The sequence below is a fragment of the Drosophila suzukii genome, assembly GCF_043229965.1.
Source record: "Drosophila suzukii chromosome 2 unlocalized genomic scaffold, CBGP_Dsuzu_IsoJpt1.0 scf_2c, whole genome shotgun sequence".
Lineage (NCBI taxonomy): Eukaryota > Metazoa > Arthropoda > Insecta > Diptera > Drosophilidae > Drosophila > Drosophila suzukii.
Window position 1 is genome coordinate 28169332 of NW_027255896.1, and position 18561 is coordinate 28187892.

Genomic DNA, 18561 nt, shown 5'->3' on the forward strand with positions numbered 1-18561 from the left:
ACTCCTTTTCGGACCATAGGTTCATAGAAACCGTATTGTCCCTTGATTCGCCCTTGCCGGTCAGCTTCGCCAACCCCAGACGAGCGGACTGCCACAGGTACAAAGAAGTTCTGACAAATATCCTTCCCATGTAACCGTCAGAAAGCATCACAAGCCCACATGAGCTGGACGAAACAGTATACAAATTCACAGAGGCATGCAACACTGCCTTCAAAGTGGCATGCCCCACAGAGAAACCAAGAGGAAGGAAAAAACCCCCCTGGTGGACCCAACAACTATATATCCTCAGAACCAACTGCAGATGCCAGTTTAACAGAGCAAAGGCGGGAAATGAGGACACCAATTGGCTGAACTACAAGTTTGAACTAGCCTCCTACAAAAAGGCCATTAGAAGAGCAAAACGAACGGCATGGCAGACCTTCTGCTCTGACATAGACAAAAACAACTGATGCCGCAAGGCTCAGGAAAATACTCTCTAAGACAGCCGCGCCTTTGGGCTATCTTCAAAAAGCAGATGGATCATTGTCAGACTCCAGTAAAGAGTCCTTGGACCTGCTCCTAGACGCTCACTTCCCGGGGAGCCAACAAACAGGTCATCCACCTGAAAGAGGAGCAGGAGAGGGAATCGAAATAGATCCACTCCTATCAAACCGCAACATGAAATGGTCCATTCATAGTTTCAAACCATACAAATCGCCGGGACCGGATTGGATAACACCGGCTCACATCCAGCAAGCAGGACAAATAGCCATAAACTGGTTGAAAAAAATCTTCCAATCCATCCTGGCGGTAGGAGAACTACCAACAGCATGGCAAGAAACAAGGGTGGTTTTCATTCCAAAGGCAGGGAAGGCCACTCACACCACAGCAAAGGATTTTAGGCCAATAAGCCTAACATCATTCCTGCTTAAGAGCTTTGAGAGAATGATAAGCCTACACATAAGGGCCACCGTAGACCCGACACAAATATCAGAAGCACAACACGCTTACACCAAAGGTAAGTCAACCGAATCGGCGCTACACTTGGTGGTAAACAGCATCGAGAAATCACTCAACATCTAGGAATACACACTGATCGCCTTCCTGGATATAGAGGGAGCCTTCAATAACGTGCTTCCCACCGCTATAACAGAATCTCTCACAGAACTAGGGGTTGAGCCGCCAATGGTGAGGCTAATCCATAAATTGCTGATAAGGAGAATGGTCACAGCCACACTAGGGACCTCAACCCAGACTAGACTAGTGAACAGCGGCACCCTGCAAGGAGGTGTACTATCACCCCTCTTGTGGAATATCGCAGTAAATAAACTACTGCGGATTCTGGAGGGAGGAGGTTGTAAGGTCGTGGCATACGCAGACGACGTCGCCATCATCTTTAATGGAAAATATCCACAAACACTTTGCGATCTTATGACCGCTAAACTTAAAATACTATCGGAATGGACGATAGCGATCGGACTCGGGGTAAATCCCTTGAAAACAGAACTTGTTCTATTTACGAATAGGTACAAAATTCCACAACTTAACCCACCCATTTTAAACAATTGTAATCTCTCCTTTAACGCCAGGTACTTGGGGTTAGTACTAGATAAACGCCTCAAATGGGGCTTAAACAACCAAGAGAGAACCAAGAAAGCGACCATTGCACTTTACTCCTGTAAAAAGCAATCGGGCTAAGATGGGGCATGTCCCCAAGAATAGTTAACTGGATATACACAGCGGTAGTCAAGCCAATCCTACTGTACGGAGTGGCTCTGTGGTGGACCGCCTTACACAAACAATGCATACTGACTCCTCTAAACAAAGTACAGCGAATGGCGGCTTTGTGTATTAGTGGAGCCCTTCGAACCACCCCGAATGAAGCGCTTAATGCGATCTTGAACCTCCCTAGCCTGGACTTAGCAGGTATGGAAAGGGCCAAATCGGCAGCTATTCGACTGAGGGACACAGGGCAGTGGAAAGCCCAATTATATGGCCATGCTAAAATTCTCCAGCATGATAAATCGATTCCGAAAATCACGGATCTATGCAAATCTATTGAATATAGTCACACACCCTTTGAGGCCCTGACTCCAGACAGAGAGGAATGGGAACAGGGCCGACCGGGCACGACGGACGCAATCTGTTTCTATACAGATGGCTCCAAATTAGAAGGACACGTCGGCGGAGGTGTATACTCCGAACAATTAGATATCAGGAAGTCATTCAGGCTCCCGGACCACTGTAGCGTCTTTCAGGCGGAGGTCCACGCTATAAAAGAAGCACTAACCTGTTTAAGGAACCTTAGCCTCCAAAGAGGACACCTAAACATATATAGTGACAGCCAAGCGGCTATTAAGTCGATCTACTCGACAAACACCAACTCCCGTACAATAGCAGACTGTCGCAGATCTCTCCACGAGATGGTAAATCAGTTTACTATCAGCCTATCAGGGCACCACCAAGCCTCTCCTACCAAGAGAGGAAAATGTCGGTATGCCCATGGCTACTTGCAAGCTAAACATAAAAAACCACTTCAACACACTAGCCAACACCCATTGGCAAAACGCACCACAGTGTCGCATCTCTCAGCAGACATGGCCTGTGATAAACAACAAAAAAACCTCGGAGTTACTCAAGCTCAGCCGCACAGAGTGTGGCATGTTGATCCGAGCTCTTAAAGGCCACTGGCTTGTTGGCGCGCATGCCGGCAGGCTAAAAGCCCCGCAAAATGATTTCTGCAGAAGCTGTAGGGATGAGGAAGAAGTGGAAACGGTAGAACACCTTCTCTGCTTCTGCCCAGCCCTATGCAGACTCAGACTGAAACACTTAGGAAGCCCCTTCATCGACGATCTTACCGAAATATCGGAGATTAATCTCAAAAGCATAAGTGCCTTTATTAAATCTTTCGGGTGGAAGACATGCTGATCAGCTTAACACAGGCTGAAACTACTAGAAACTAGAGAAGGAAGAAACTAGATCATGCGGTATCACAACGGACCCATTGAGGTCTAAGTGTGTCGGACTATAGTCCGACAGCCGCCCTAACCTAACCTACCTAACTCTATTTAATTGTCGGACCTGCCAGATCGATATAAATACATAAATACACCTTACAATTAACAAATGATTTTTTAATTCAGTGCCAATAAAAACTAGATTTTATCATTTATTTTGATGGTAGAAAAAATGTTATACTGGCTTGCACACACTTTATCTTTAATATTAGCAAGATTATTTCATGTGAATCGAAAAAAATTTTACGTTTAAAAATCGCTCAAACCTTTTTCCACCGGTCCGGCAGCTCTGTCAGCTCAGATTGATAAAGTGCATGAATTCGGCCGCGTCGCATAAACAGGAGCAAATTTTTTTTCACGCTTTCAAGAAATCATGAAACCCTAGCATAAACATAGTAAGAGAGACGCAAAAAAAATAACGGATCGTCCGAAATTTGTCTCTGAGAGCGCCGAGTGCAGGCAGATTATAAGACAAAGAAAGAGAAGGAACTTCCGAATATCTGCCTCTCTCACAATCGTTTTCTCAGGCAGTCTTCTACGCCGCGCCGACTTCTCTACTGACGTCAACAGCGGCACAGCGTTTTAGGCACAAAAAAAACAAAAAGCTTTTTGCCTTGAACCATGTCACCGCGTCCCTACTGCAGAACTGAAGGGTATCTATGTAATATTCGCAGATTTTATTATACCCGTTACTCGTAGAGTAAAAGGGTATACTAGATTCGTCGGAAAGTATGTATCAGGCAGAAGGAAGGGTTTCCGACCCCATAAAGTATATATATTCTTGATCAGGATCACTAGCCGAGTCGATCTAGCCATGTCCGTCTGTCTGTCCGGATGAACGCTGAGATCTCGGAAACTATAAGAGTTAGGCTTTGGCGTGCAGATTCCTGAGCTTCTTACGCAGCGCAAGTTTGTTTCAGCAGAGTGCCACGCCCACTCTAACGCCCACAAACTGCCCAAAACTGTGGCTCCTACACACTGCTAGAATACAAATTTTAACTCATTTTGTTCTCATCAATACCTATCGATTGACCCAAAAAAAGTTTGGCACGCCCACTTTAACGCCCACAAGCCGCTCAAACCTGTGACGCCCACAATTTTCATGCTAAATAAAAAATTTTAACGGAAATGTATTGGTCTCGTCAATACCTATCGATTGATCCAAAAAAAAATTTACCACGCCCACTCCAACGACCTTAACGCTTCAATCTGTCTACCGCCGGTAGGTGGCGCATTTTAATTCCGCTTTGCTGCTTGCATATCTCCATTTCCCTTTGGTCACTTTAGTTGAGTAACGGGTATCTGGTAGTCGAGGTACTCGACTATAGCGTTCTTCCTTGTTTTTATTAATTAATTATTGCCGGTGGGTATGTGTTGTGGTGGACGTTTTCGAATTATTTGTATGTGGACTGTATTTGGAAAAACGACAAAATATGTGCAAGTATTCTAACGGCTGCGGATGTACAGTGAGAAAATCTTGGAAAGTTTTGGGGGCCTGAATTGGTAGAACACTGAAAACTAAATAATTCTGACTGTGTGCTTGGCATATTTTTGCACAATATTTTTCTAAGCTTGAAATTTTTTTCTCGATATTATATAAGCGTATGTATGTATGAATGAGCAACCAACTGCAAATAAAAAGTCGGAAAAATTGGCAATATGGCCGCACGTAGCAAAAGGAAAATCGAAGAAAAGATGGCGAAGTAATTTATTAATTGCCGTTATCGGATTTAATCGGACTCGGATTTTAGACAAATGGTACAGAAAGTCAATCGAATTATAGTTTCGAGTGGCTGACTGCAGAGACCGGCAATTAATAAGATGAAAAATCTTTACTTATCTTGTTTCAAGATCGGCTCGAAAGGATCAAATGTACACCGGGGGTTAGCGGGGAAACGCTAGCGCTGGTAGATGGCGCGGGAGGCAGCGGCGGGAACTTGCGTCGTCGGCGGGCTGGCGCGCTGGGCCTCGACGTATGCTGCTGGTACGGCTGGCGGGGGTTGGATGCGGCGGACTGCTTTTAAGCACACACGATACGCGAAGTACTCCGTTGACCGAAAGAAATTACACTTGATTTTCACTTTGTACAAAATAGTGGCGGGGGAGCGACCGCGGTTTATTGGTATGACTGCCAGTATCGAACTGCTTAAGTCTAAGCTGAGTTCCGCGCTCCAAAGCGCAGCGGAGACTTCACGGAGGGGAGTTGGGAACATAGCGGAAGAGCGAGAGAGCGGTGCAATTGGATAGATTCCAGATTCAGATTTGCCGGACCGTGGGCCTGAACAGGGACGGAGCATGTTGTCTTTAAAAAATGCTCCTAATTATTATACAACTATAATTTAATGTCTAACAAAAGTCTTTGATGTAACAGAACAGTAATTGGTCATCTACAAGGTGAGTTCCAAATTAAACAGGACTTTTTGAATCTAGTGGCGCCATCTATATGTCAACTGCGTTAGAATCTGCTATCGTTTATCGACTTCCAGTAAAAATTTCATGACATTTCATCTATTGGAAGTGAGGTTATTGCGTTTTAAGTGTCAGTATGTTTTTGTCATCGGTGCGAAAATGAGCTTCAAACAAAGAGCCAACATTAAATTTTGTTTTAAAATTACTAAAACTTTTACCGAAACGTTTTAATTGATGAAACAAGTTTATGACGATGATTGCCTATCCCGTAGCAGAGTGCACGAGTGGTTTCAACGTTTTCAAAATGGTTGTGAGGACATAAATGACGATGAACATGTGGGCCAACCAAAATCCGTGATCACCGAAAATTCCATCGAAACTGTGCGTGAATTCATGAAAAATCAGCCGAAATCATCATTGAAATTTATGGAAATAAAATTGAACATCTCCAAAACATCGATTTATCGCATTTTGACCGAACATTTGGGCTTACAAAAGGTGTGTGCACGGTTTGTTCCGCACAAATTGACTGACGTCCAAAAATTGCTCAGAATTCAACATTCGAAGGACATCATTAAAGAGGCAAAAAAAGACGCGAACTTCCTTTACAAGATTGTGACTGGTGACGAAACGTGGTGTTTTTAATATGATCCCGAAAGAAAACGCCAGAGTGCTGAATGGAAGGCGCCGGACGAGCCGAAACCCAAAAAATCGCGCCTGGAGAAGTCAAAAGTGAAGACAATGCTGATTTGTTTTTATGTTTCCAAGGGTATTGTCCACAAAGAATTTGTTCCACCCGGCCAAAACGTTAATGCGGTATTCTACCTTGGAGTTTTGAAGCGTTTGGGTCGCCGTATTCGACGTGTTCGACCCGAATATCGCGAAGGAGGAAGTTGGCGTTTGTTCCACGATAATGCGCCGTCTCATCGATCGACGCTTGTGTCCGACTATTTGACCAAAAATTACATTTTAACTATCAACCACTCCCTGTATTCACCTGATATGGCACCGTGCGACTTCTACGTTTTCGGAAAAATGCATTTGCCGATGAAAGGAAAGCGTTATGCAGACGTAGAGGCCATTCAAAAGGCTTGCACCGGCATATTGGCGGCCATACCGGGCAACGAGCTAAAACACTCGTTCGACAAGATTTTGGACTGTGCAAATCGGTGTATTAAAGCAGAAGGAGACTATTTATAATAAAATAAATTGATTTTGCCAAAAAAAAGGCCTGTTTACCTTGGAACTCACCTTGTATTTGAAATCAATAACATGTAGTTGGATGGGCTTGAATGAAGCCGCGGCCATAAGTACTTCTGGTTCATATATTGTAACGAAATTTACAACAAATCTAGAAAAATGTTTTAAATGTATAATAAAGAAATTTGCCATATCGTACGTCTATATCATATAGCTGCCATAGTATGAGTATTGAGTAAGGAGTATTTAGCATGAAAAACGTTTTTGATTTTCAAGATATGTAAACCAAAATCACCGATTGTGTGTTCGGAGCAGTTTTGTATATGCTTACCAAATATAGTCCAAATCGGAAAAGTAAATCATACAGCTGCCATATCAAACATGTCAAACAGAAATATGTATCAGTTTCAAATAATATTCAATTATTTTAATAATAAGACACTTTTGTAAAACAAAATTGGAGCCATAACAAATAAAAAAATGTAGTCTGTTTGTTAAGTCCGTATTTGTAGCAATTCGAGATATTTTCCGTGTATTCTGCTTTCTATATACTTGTATGTCTTCGCTTCGCGACTTTGCAGCTCCTTCCGTTAATTCTCCAATTGAAAGAAGTGCAAAATTAATCACATCTTCACCATGGATTAATACTGAGGGCGGGAAGTAGTACCAATCATACAAACTTAGCAATTTTTTGGCAGTGTCAAGAGCATATATAGTATTTGGAATTTATCAGCATTAATCCTGAACCCTGATGCCATGGCGTTAAAAATCCGCCAACTTTTTTTTGGCTAAAATGTAAGCAACGTGCAAAAAATATTCTACAAATTTTATACGAGGGTGGTCCAATAAGTACTTAGTCTCCAAAAGAAAAACGAAAATTTTGGAAAAGTGCCAATTTATTTCTCAACATAATCTCCTTTTAGCTCGATACACTTGACCCAGCGATGCTCCAATTTCTTTAACCCGTCTGAAAAATACGTTTTCTCGAGGTCTGCAAAATAGGCCTCTGTGGCGGCGTCGACCTCCTCATTCGACCCAAATTTCTGTCCAGCGAGGGACTTTTTCATGTTTGGAAACAAAAAGAAGTCACACGGGGCCGAGTCTGGGGAATATGGTGGATGGAGTAGCAGTTCGTAGCCCAATTCGACCAACTTGGCCTTGGCGAGGGCGGAAGTGTGATGCGGTGCGTTGTCATGATGGATGAGCATTTTTTCTTCGCCAAATGGTGTCGTATTTTCCGCAATTCGGCGGCGAGTCGGCCCAATAATTCGGAATAGCACAGCCCTGTGCTTTTTTCTAGGTAGTCGATGTAGATCACACCTTGTGAGTCCCAAAAAACGGTGGCCATCACCTTTCCGGCCGATGGGACAGTCTTCGCCTTCTTCGGAGCAGGTTCGCCGGGTGAAGTCCACTGTTTCGACTGTTCCTTGGTCTCTGGTGTGTACCAGTGGATCCATGTTTCGTCGACGGTCACAAAATGACGCAGAAACTCCTTCGGGTTGCGCTTAAACAGCATCAAACACTGCTCTGAAGTGGTCTCACGGTTGCGTTTGTTGTCCGGAGTGAGCAAACGCGGCACCCATCGCGCCGACAGCTTTCTCATGCCCAAAATTTCATGCAGTATATGACCCACGCGGTCTTTTGACATGCCCAGTGTCTCAGCTATCTCGCGTATCTTCAATCGGCGGTTTGCCAATACGAGATCGTGGATTTTTGTCACGTTATCCTCCGTGGTAGCCGTTTTCGGGGCTCATCAAAAACCGACATGCGACCACGTTGAAACTCGTTAAATCAATTTTTGTCGGTTGCCATCGAAGGAGAAGAGTCACCGTACACAGCATCCAAACGCTCTTTGATTTCGCTGCGCAATTTCCCTTCCAAAAACAAAAAAAGAATCACAGACCGATATTGCTCTTTCTCACGCAGTCAAAACAAAACTACGAGTCCGATTCGGCTGAAATTTCGACAGTTTTCTATTTGAAATTTGAACCTCATTGGTCTGCAGAAGCGTGCAGATGAAGGTCGGGAATTTTTCCAAATTATTTTTTGACCTTTGGGATCACTTGGAATGGTAATCAATTGCAATGGTACGTATGAGGTAACTAAAAGAATGCAGTCGTCCAAATTATTGTTAAGCGCTTTCTGTCTATACTCAGGCTGTTTGGTGCTACCATCGAATCCCTATTTTCCGATCAAAATTAAGTTTTTAACCGAATCGAACGTTTAGCAAACTTTGCAGTTGAACTTCAGTATTTCCATCAGTAACGCTGATATCTTATGGGTAGCTGTTTTTTGTTTTAACACCTGCTCGTAACTTGGCAGTAAATCAACTGATACTAGCATATTTATAAACTTATGAATAAGCTAATATTGGTGTTTTGATAATAATTCGTCTCTACAAAAAGTGATAAGACTTCGTCAATATTTGCTTGGCAATGTTTTGGGCCTGAAGACAAGCTGCATGATAGAAGCAAGGAAGCAGCAGAGTGATCTGTTTTCGCTGTTTTAGTAATCCTTTGACGTTTTGTTCTAGACACCAGTGAGCACAGGTCAATACAATTGTTTCGATTTCATTCAGCCAACTTGATTGATATTGCATAATTGAAGTTTTCTCCCGTTTGTAGCTATCCCAAAAAGTAGCTATTATCTCACATGTGCAATTAATATGTTTTGGAAGTTGGCTTAGCTCGGGGATGTAACCCTTGTTTTCAATCTGATCATGCATAACTTCGATAATTTTTTTAATCTCCCAGCGTTGGTTTCACCCTCTGCACACCAAAGATTAAAAATACGCACTTATGAGAATCTCCTAAAGAGTAAACATTTATATAAAAAACTTTCAAAACAAAAGCCCAATAAGGAAAAACTTGCCCTTGGTTAACGCTAGATGGCATCAGTATTTTTACGGTTATATAAACATCTGCAAATTTGTTTAGCTGATTTTAAGTATATAGTATTTAAAAATCAAAGAAACACAATAACATACATACTATTTGTGAGATTTTGTGGGATCACAACTAAAACTTTAAGTAAACATAAAAAAGACGTTATCAAAATAGAACAAAAGGATAAATCAATTAATACCCAAAGGTGCTCAACATGACCACACCCAACAAATCAAGCTGTAGCCAAGCTGGGAACAGTACCAGGCGTTCAGTAGCACTCACTGCAGACTAACTCACCGTCTCACCGACTCAACGGCTCTCTGACCCGCCAATGCAGTCAGCACATGTTGTAGTATCAGTACCAGGCGTATAGTAGCACCCACTGCATACGAGAATTGCTGATCAGCATAGTCCTGCCAGCAAAGCGTCCCCGTGCGAGCGACAAGTGCTCATTACCCCCTTGTCCCGCGGTGTGACCCGGAAGTGTCTACTTCGGTTAGGCACAAACAATTATAATTATATATTATTATAATAAATTTAATATAAGTTTCACAAAACCAATTTAAAATTCATTTTAGAAAAAATAGATATAAAAATAATTAAAATTGGTGAATTTTGGCAAACGTCCGACCACATTGAACATCACTTTTGTTTTGTCGAAAAGCTAACTTAACGCAACTGCAGCTGTTAAATTGAACACGTGTTTACACTTTGCATCCTTTTTTTTAAAACTGGTTTTCCATGGAAAAATTTGGACAATTTAGAGACAAATTCTTTACGTTTTGACTAAATATTTTTAGATCGATTGAATTATGGCCTATGGGCGCAATCACTGTGCGTTGCTTTATAGCAATGCATTGCAATCCATTGCCAAATTAAAAAAAAACTTATTTGATAAATTTTGATTGAAAGGCTGGATAGCGACATTTATACTTTGGTGTTATTACAATTTCAGGTGGCATGGATTAAATCTGATTCAAAAGCAATACTTGGTATACACACACACATGGTCTCACTAAACCCAAGATTATCGGTGACACATAACGGCCACAATACCTGGAAGCTTCACATATCACGTGTACAGATAAACGACTCCGGCAGCTACATGTGCCAAGTTAATACAGATCCTATGAAAAGCCTTGTAAGTGCATTTCCTCCTTACTACGTGTCCTTTACCAAAAATTTCTTCAAGTGCATATGTACATATAAAATAAAAAACGTTAGAAGCTAGCTTAAGAGTTCTCAATTTTAGAAAAAGCCCACTATGCAGCTAGAACCTTATGAATTTTATGTTTTGCAGTCCGGATACCTAGATGTAGTTGTGCCGCCAGATATTTTAACCCATCCAGAACATAATTCTGAGGAAAGTGTCAGCACAGAGGGAGGAAGTATTTCGCTCGTATGCAGTGCGACAGGTGTTCCAAAACCAAAGGTTCAATGGAGACGTGAAGCAGGGAAGGAAATTATACTTCGCGCAGAAAGCAGAGATAAACAAGGTTTGTTTAATAGGTATCACCGAAAAAATATTTAAAATATAGAATCGGAAATTTTAACATTTTTAGAGGGCTTACAATACTAGTTAAGGTCTAAAGTCATTTTATAAACCTTTTGCGTGTTCTTTGTGGTGCCGCACCTGCTTGGGTGTTGCCTACGCCCCTAATCAGTGAATTTTGTTTGGATGAAGCTTACAATGCGTTTTGGGAAGACAGTAAAAAGGTCTGAGATATATAAAAATTAAAAACATATTTTAAAAATTGCGACAAAGTATCGCAATCTGCGGACACTTAAAGCTGGACAGTAGCAGAAGAGGTGTTGTAATTTCTCCTCATTTTCCTTATCTCTACAGATTTTAAAAGCCCTAGGGGTACTTCTTTGAACGTGTGTCTTGGATTTTTAATTCCACGCTTTCATACCTACATATTCGAAGAAGACATAGCTTTGAAAATTACTTTGCTTTAAATATATAGACATTATAATCAACATTTGTATTTAAAACGTTAATTGGCTATAATAGGTAAATGCGAACTAAGCTAGACAAACACAAATGGGTTTCCGCTAGTTTCGATGAGTACTTTGCGTACGTGAAGTCCAAATTGAGGTTAAATTTTTTCGTGTTGCACTGTGTTAGTAATTTAACAATATGTTTATACCCGTTACTTGTAGAGTAAAAGGTTATACTAGATTCGTGGAAAGGTATGTAACACGTAAAAGGAAGCGTTTCAGACCCCATAAAGTATATATTCCTGATCAAGATCACTAGCCAAGTCGATCTAGCCATGTCCGTCTGTTCGTCTGTCCGTATGAACTCTGTGATCTCGGAAAGTATAAAAGCTACATTACTGGGATTAGGCATGCAGACTCCTAAGATTCCTGCGCAGCGAAAGTTTGTATCGACAGTGTGCCTGGAAGGCACGTGCCTTTTTTCGTCTTTTTCACTTGCGTTTATTATGTGAAGGAGTTAAAATTACCCGCAATTAACGTAGTTAAATAAATTAAACCAGTGCACAGTGGTTCGGCTTGTATGGAGCTGCGGCCACAGTGACTTTTAGTTGTTATATTGTAACAAAATTTTCCCCAAAATTAAAAAAAAATATTATAAATATATGTATGTTATAAGAAATGGCCATATCGTACGTCTATATGATAAAGCTGCTATAGGAACGATCGCCGCCGCGGCGACACCTTTTTTTTCCACCACCAACTTTGAAGTCTCATTACTTTTTGAACAGCCTTCGTATCGAGGCAATTTGTTTTTTTTTTATTTACTTTGAACCTTTTATAATACAATAAATAAAAAAGTTTTCAATTATTTTTTGCGTTTTCAAATAAGAATTTGTTTAAAAAGGGTCCAAAAACGGGTTTTGAATGAGAAGACCCCCTTAAATAGAAAATTAGTATGCAAATTTTTTCTTATTTTTAGAGGTATGTTATCTAAACTCCCAGACTATAAGGTTGGTGTAGTTATACCCGTTACTCTTAGAGTAAAAGGGTATACTAGATTCGTCGGAAAGTATGTAACAGGCAGAAGGTATAAAGTATATATATTCTTGATCAAGATCACTAGCCAAGTCGATCTAGCCATGTCCGTCTGTTCGTCTGTCCGTATGAACTCTGTGATCTCGGAAACTATAAAAGCTACATTACTGGGATTAGGCATGCAGACTCCTAAGATTCCTGCGCAGCGAAAGTTTGTATCGACAGTGTGCCTGGAAGGCACGTGCCTTTTTTCGTCTTTTTCACTTGCGTTTATTATGTGAAGGAGTTAAAATTACCCGCAATTAACGTAGTTAAATAAATTAAACCAGTGCACAGTGGTTCGGCTTGTATGGAGCTGCGGCCACAGTTACTTTTAGTTGTTATATTGTAACAAAATTTTCCCCAAAATTAAAAAAAAATATTATAAATATATGTATGTTATAAGAAATGGCCATATCGTACGTCTATATGATAAAGCTGCTATAGGAACGATCGCCGCCGCGGCGACACCTTTTTTTTCCACCACCAACTTTAAAGTCTCATTACTTTTTGAACAGCCTTCGTATCGAGGCAATTTGTTTTTTTTTATTTACTTTGAATCTTTTATAATACAATAAATAAAAAAAGTTTTCAATTGTTTTTTGCGTTTTCAAATAAGAATTTGTTTAAAAAGGGTCCAAAAACGGGTTTTGAATGAGAAGACCCCCTTAAATAGAAAATTAGTATGCAAATTTTTTCTTATTTTTAGAGGTATGTTATCTAAACTCCCAGACTATAAGGTTGGTGTAGTTATACCCGTTACTCTTAGAGTAAAAGGGTATACTAGATTCGTCGGAAAGTATGTAACAGGCAGAAGGTATAAAGTATATATATTCTTGATCAGGATCACTAGCCGAGTCGATCTAGCCATGTCCGTCTGTCCGTATGAACGCTGAGATCTCGGAAACTATGAGAGTTACAATACTGGGATTAGGCGCGCAGATTCCTGAGATTCCTGCCCATCGCAAGTTTGTTTCAGTACAGTGCCACGCCCACTCTAACGCCCACAAACCGCCCAAAACTGTGGCTCCTACAGTTTTGATGCTAGATAGAAAATTTTAACTAAAATGTATTGTTCTCATCAATACCTATCGATTGTCCCAAAAAAAAGTTTGCCACGCCCACTTTAACGCCCGCAAACCGCGAAAACCTGCGAGGTACTCGACTATAGCGTTCTTCCTTTTTTTACATTTGCTGCCATAGGAAAAATCAACTATTTTGTTTATATTTCATAAATTTAAATATCTTCCCCCGTCCAATTTTCAAGCTATACATCTACTAAAAAAATATCTTATCAAAAAATCATAAATTAATCAATCATATTGTAAGCCAATTTATTATATTGATTGTAGCCGTTATTCTCAATATTATTTTGAACATCCTCGATATTTTCCCGTAATTTCGCAGCGTTGCTACCACCTTTGGTGCACCATAAATTTAAAATATATTGTCGTGAAAATACACAATGATACGAATCTCCTTTGGGAATGCAAACAAAAATTATAAAAGAAAAACGGAAAAATAATTAGAATAATTTTAAGTAAAAGAAATAAACTGACAAATAGAAGCTGTAAACAATCAAGCGCTGCAGCGCGCTGGCAAAATTTGACCTTGAAAAAATAAGAAGTCGTGTTAGCATATTAACGATTACAACTACATTCGCAACATTCCGCACCTAACTTTAACGATTTAAAAATCATAAAACTCTGATAAGTATAAAAAAAATCCTTGTTTGGAATCGTGTGGAATCACAACTAAAACTTTAGGTAAACAAATTTGAGACACACAAAACAGGTACAAACAAAGAGGTTTCACATATCAAGTTAGATTTTATTAATTTCATATCAAGTTAGTATAAATTAATTTCATAAAGTAAAATAAATACCTTGAGCTTCAAAATCCATTTTGAATAATATAAATTTATAAACTTGAACAGTTACCAGTCCGATTTGAAGTGCGCTTTTGCTTTGAAATATTTCACCACAGCTCCGATGCGCTGTTGAAATGAACACGTGTTCATGCTTTTGATTCTATTTTTAGAATGTACCGTTGGGTTTCCAGCGAAAACCGGTTTGCAAATTGGAAGATTGGACATTTTAGAGACAAACTGTGTAAGTTTAATTTAAATATTTTTAAATCGGTTTTTTTGATTTTTGGCCTCTGACGGAACCACTATGCAGTGGTATAAAAGTGATACCTATACGAGAGAGAGAGTAAAAACAAGTTAATGTATATTAAAAAAGGAAAATACAAGATTAAAAAAAAACACTTGGCAGAAAAAAATAGATGTGAAAAATATTAATTTTTCGGTGAAAAACAACAAATGGTGCATAAAAAGAAATAAATGAATGAATCTGTGAAAGAATTTAAAAATCTTATTGAATGCAAGCTTCATAGGATCCAAAAATAAGATATGTTTGTTTTCATGACTTATGTTTGTTGTTAAAATTTGTTACAAGTAAGTATTAATAACATTAAACCACAATTTGTAGTTTTGTGTACGTAAACAAACATGGCTGTTTAAATAAAAGTCTCAATTTTTAGTCCCTGGAAAAGTGATAGATTTCCCTGCAAAATAAAAAATTTTTGTATATATAATACAAAAATATATGTACTCGTATATCGTGTGGTCTAATTTTTTGTATTATTTTTTACAAAAAAAATTTTCAAAATTAAATTATAAAAAAAAATTAAGTGACCAAAAACAAAAATTTCGAAAAAAATGTTCTTGTTTTTTAAAATTTTTCTTCTATTTTGTGGCAAAGCTGATGGTAATTATTCCATTTTAAGAATATTATCCGAGGAACTTGTTCTAGAACAAAAAAAAGCTGAGGGTCTACCCAAATTTCGCCCGCGCCTTACTAAGTAAGTTTTTTTTCGTGCCAAAAGTAACTAGTGTTCGTACCCAAGGGTGCTCAACATGACCAGCACCCAACATATCAAGCAGTAGACAAGTTGGGGACAGTACCAGGCGCTCAGTAGCACCCACTGCAGATGAGAATGGCTGATCGGCATATTATATGTCTCACTAACTCACCGACTCAACGGCACACTAACCCACCAATGCAGTCAGCACATTTTGCAGTGTCAGCCGAGCCAACTACGCAAACTGCTACCATAATCAAAATTTCCTGACCTACCTACCTACTTTAGAATATAGCTTATTTCACAAATCTTTACACTAAACTTTCATTTATCAACGCAACTCATAACTCGGCGGTTCTACTTCCTACCTCTGGGAATAGGGCTCGTAATACACAAACTCAACTAGCAGTTAACCTACGTTAGCTCAACCTCAGCGCAGTTCCCGCATCGCCTGTGGTCCGGCATCGCAGTTACCATCTTTACCATTGCCGCGACGCGATCGGCTTGCCAGTGTCTACTTCGGTTAGGCACAAACAACTAGTATTTGTAAGTTTAATTTTTAAAAGACTTCTGTGATTTTTACTTTAAAGGAGGTGCCAGGGACTCTGTTAGGACCGGGACCCACGAGCCAACATTTTAAAATAAAGATGCAAATAAATAAAAAAAATATAGAAATTAAATAAAACTGTAAGTATATTTGCTGCTACGCGATGAAAAGGTGCTTAACATGTGCTTTTTTGCTGATTAAACAAGCGCTCAAAAGGGTGCTCAAAAAAGCGCTCAATGCGTGCTAGTTCTTGAACACTAGGCTCGTAATACACAAACTCAACTAGCAGTTAACCTACGTTAGCTCAACCTCAGCGCAGTTCCCGCATCGCCTGTGGTCCGGCATCGCAGTTACCATCTTTACCATTGCCGCGACGCGATCGGCTTGCCAGTGTCTACTTCGGTTAGGCACAAACAACTAGTATTTGTAAGTTTAATTTTTAAAAGACTTCTGTGATTTTTACTTTAAAGGAGGTGCCAGGGACTCTGTTAGGACCGGGACCCACGAGCCAACATTTTAAAATAAAGATGCAAATAAATAAAAAAAATATAGAAATTAAATAAAACTGTAAGTATATTTGCTGCTACGCGATGAAAAGGTGCTTAACATGTGCTTTTTTGCTGATTAAACAAGCGCTCAAAAGGGTGCTCAAAAAAGCGCTCAATGCGTGCTAGTTCTTGAACACTAGGACATGCCTATGTTAGTTTACGCACTCATTTTCATACAAATTGTGCGCTCATTGAGCGCTTGATGATGAACTTTTTGGGTGTGGCTTCTACAGTTTTATTGATAGGTTAAAAATTTTAACTGAAATTTTTTGTTCTTAGCAATACCTATCGATTAAACCAAAAAAAATTTGCCACGCCCACTTTAACACTCACAAGCCGCCCACAAAATTCAAGAAATCGTAAATATGAACGCTGATATTGTCACTTGGTCTTAGAACTTTAAGAACTGCAATGAGATGGAAGGTTTAGTTGAGGGCTTACGCCCAGTTCATTTTCGCCTATCCGGTCTGATAAGTATCTTAGGCTGTCGGTCATTCGCTCACAGAGGGTTTGTGGGAACTGGCATTTGCAACATCGCCTGCATAGGCAGTTACGTGACAGCAACCTCCTTTAATGTTTACCAGCAGTCTTCGGACTGCTACGCTAGCGTCGTCTCCTGCACGGTCCTGCATCGTAGTAGCCATTTAGGCTGTTGCTCAATATCGAAGTCAATTGATGATCAGTGGTGGTTTCTGCCAGAATATTATTAAAAGTTTCCTCTATATCTACAGGCGTGAATTCTTTTCGTGGAGCGACTTTTCTATGTTTTTTTAGAATTATCCTTCCTGTAGGCGTGTCGCGCGTCGGAGAAAGCGGATTAAGAGATGCGGTTTCGGATATGAAGATTGATTTGTCATTATATCAATTTTAGCAAAAACGATGAGTGACTGATCGGTCTGAAGTCTTTGGGGGTGCAGTGGGATGGCTTACCAGCTTTAGAGATGCACACTACTTCGTTCTACGTCAGTGCAGAAAAGGCGCCCACTAGCGCCCTTTTACTCTTCGTAACTCTTTGTTGTACGCTGCAGGACTGGCTTCGAATAATGGCCCGGCCTCCTCAGTGTTCTGTGATTTTGCTCGATATAAAAGCTTGCAGGGGCTATTCCAAAAGGAACCAAGTTCCGAAGACCACCATGGTGGCTTATTTTTCTTGGATCTTTTTCTTATGGATTTTCTTAGCGAGGATGCAGGCTCTAGTTTTACCTGCACAGTCAGCCATGCATAGCGGATAGTCTGCTGTTCCCAGTCCAGATACCATTTCACGTGAGATCCAAGGTACCGAAATCAGGGCGATGTCTCACCATCTTCGGCAAGATGAAGGAGAAGTGCATCCGAGGCTGCCTTATAGTGGTTAAGGTTGATCTGCATGATGGTCAGAGACATCTTACACTATATTTTCAACAACAGTGGTGAAGGCCTCTAGGACCGACTCCGATAGAGAGTCATCATGACCTTATAGGATTTTGAGTAGTAAATTTGATGTCAACATTAAATAAGGTAAGATAGTCATTACGGCCGTTGACTGCGAATACAAATAGAAGCTAATACTTGAAGTGCTGCAAAGGGTAAAAATAGGGTAGTAGAGATGGCCAGACCAGTTAAGAGTCCAACCACCGGCATTCGATATGTTGGGAGGAATAAAACTTATGGTTGTTGAAGTGCAGAAAAACTTAAGGAACTTCTACTTCACGGTCCAATAAATCTCACGGTCTTAACTAAGGTCTTACACTACGGCTTTGTGCAATATTACTGACAGAACGGAGTCTTACGCCAAGGCAATATAGACCGTAAAGAAGTGGTACGAAGATACATGTTTGGAAGCCTTTGTAACTAGCTTAAAGGGTAACTTAGGCAGTAAGGCTTAATTAGATATTAAATCCTTTGCTTTTTACTTATTTATTTATTTTGATAAAGTATTAGGTATGGATATACCATTGAAAGTGGGAGCTAGGTAAAACTTAGAAAGTTTACTTTTAAAAACGAAGAATTGAGCTATTCCGGTCCAATTAAGACAGAATAAAGTCACTAAGGTACATTTATGGGAAGAAGCATCGAAGGCAAATATAACCTCGCTGGTTACATGAAATAACGGCTTG

At 40.1% G+C, this 18561-nt stretch overlaps 1 protein-coding gene across 2 annotated transcripts in view; it reads left to right on the forward strand.

Annotated features, from left to right (window-relative positions):
- DIP-lambda (Dpr-interacting protein lambda) overlaps positions 1 to 18561 on the forward strand; it is a 1126682-nt gene that overhangs the window by 387919 nt on the left and 720202 nt on the right. For both annotated transcript variants that reach the window (XR_011605241.1, XM_070998417.1), the window contains exons 3-4: positions 10446 to 10631; positions 10791 to 10986. Coding sequence is in view for 1 of the 2 variants with exons in the window: in XM_070998417.1 (XP_070854518.1) it covers positions 10446 to 10631; positions 10791 to 10986 (382 nt within the window). In the remaining variant the exon portion in view is untranslated. The remainder of the gene's footprint in view (positions 1 to 10445; positions 10632 to 10790; positions 10987 to 18561) is intronic.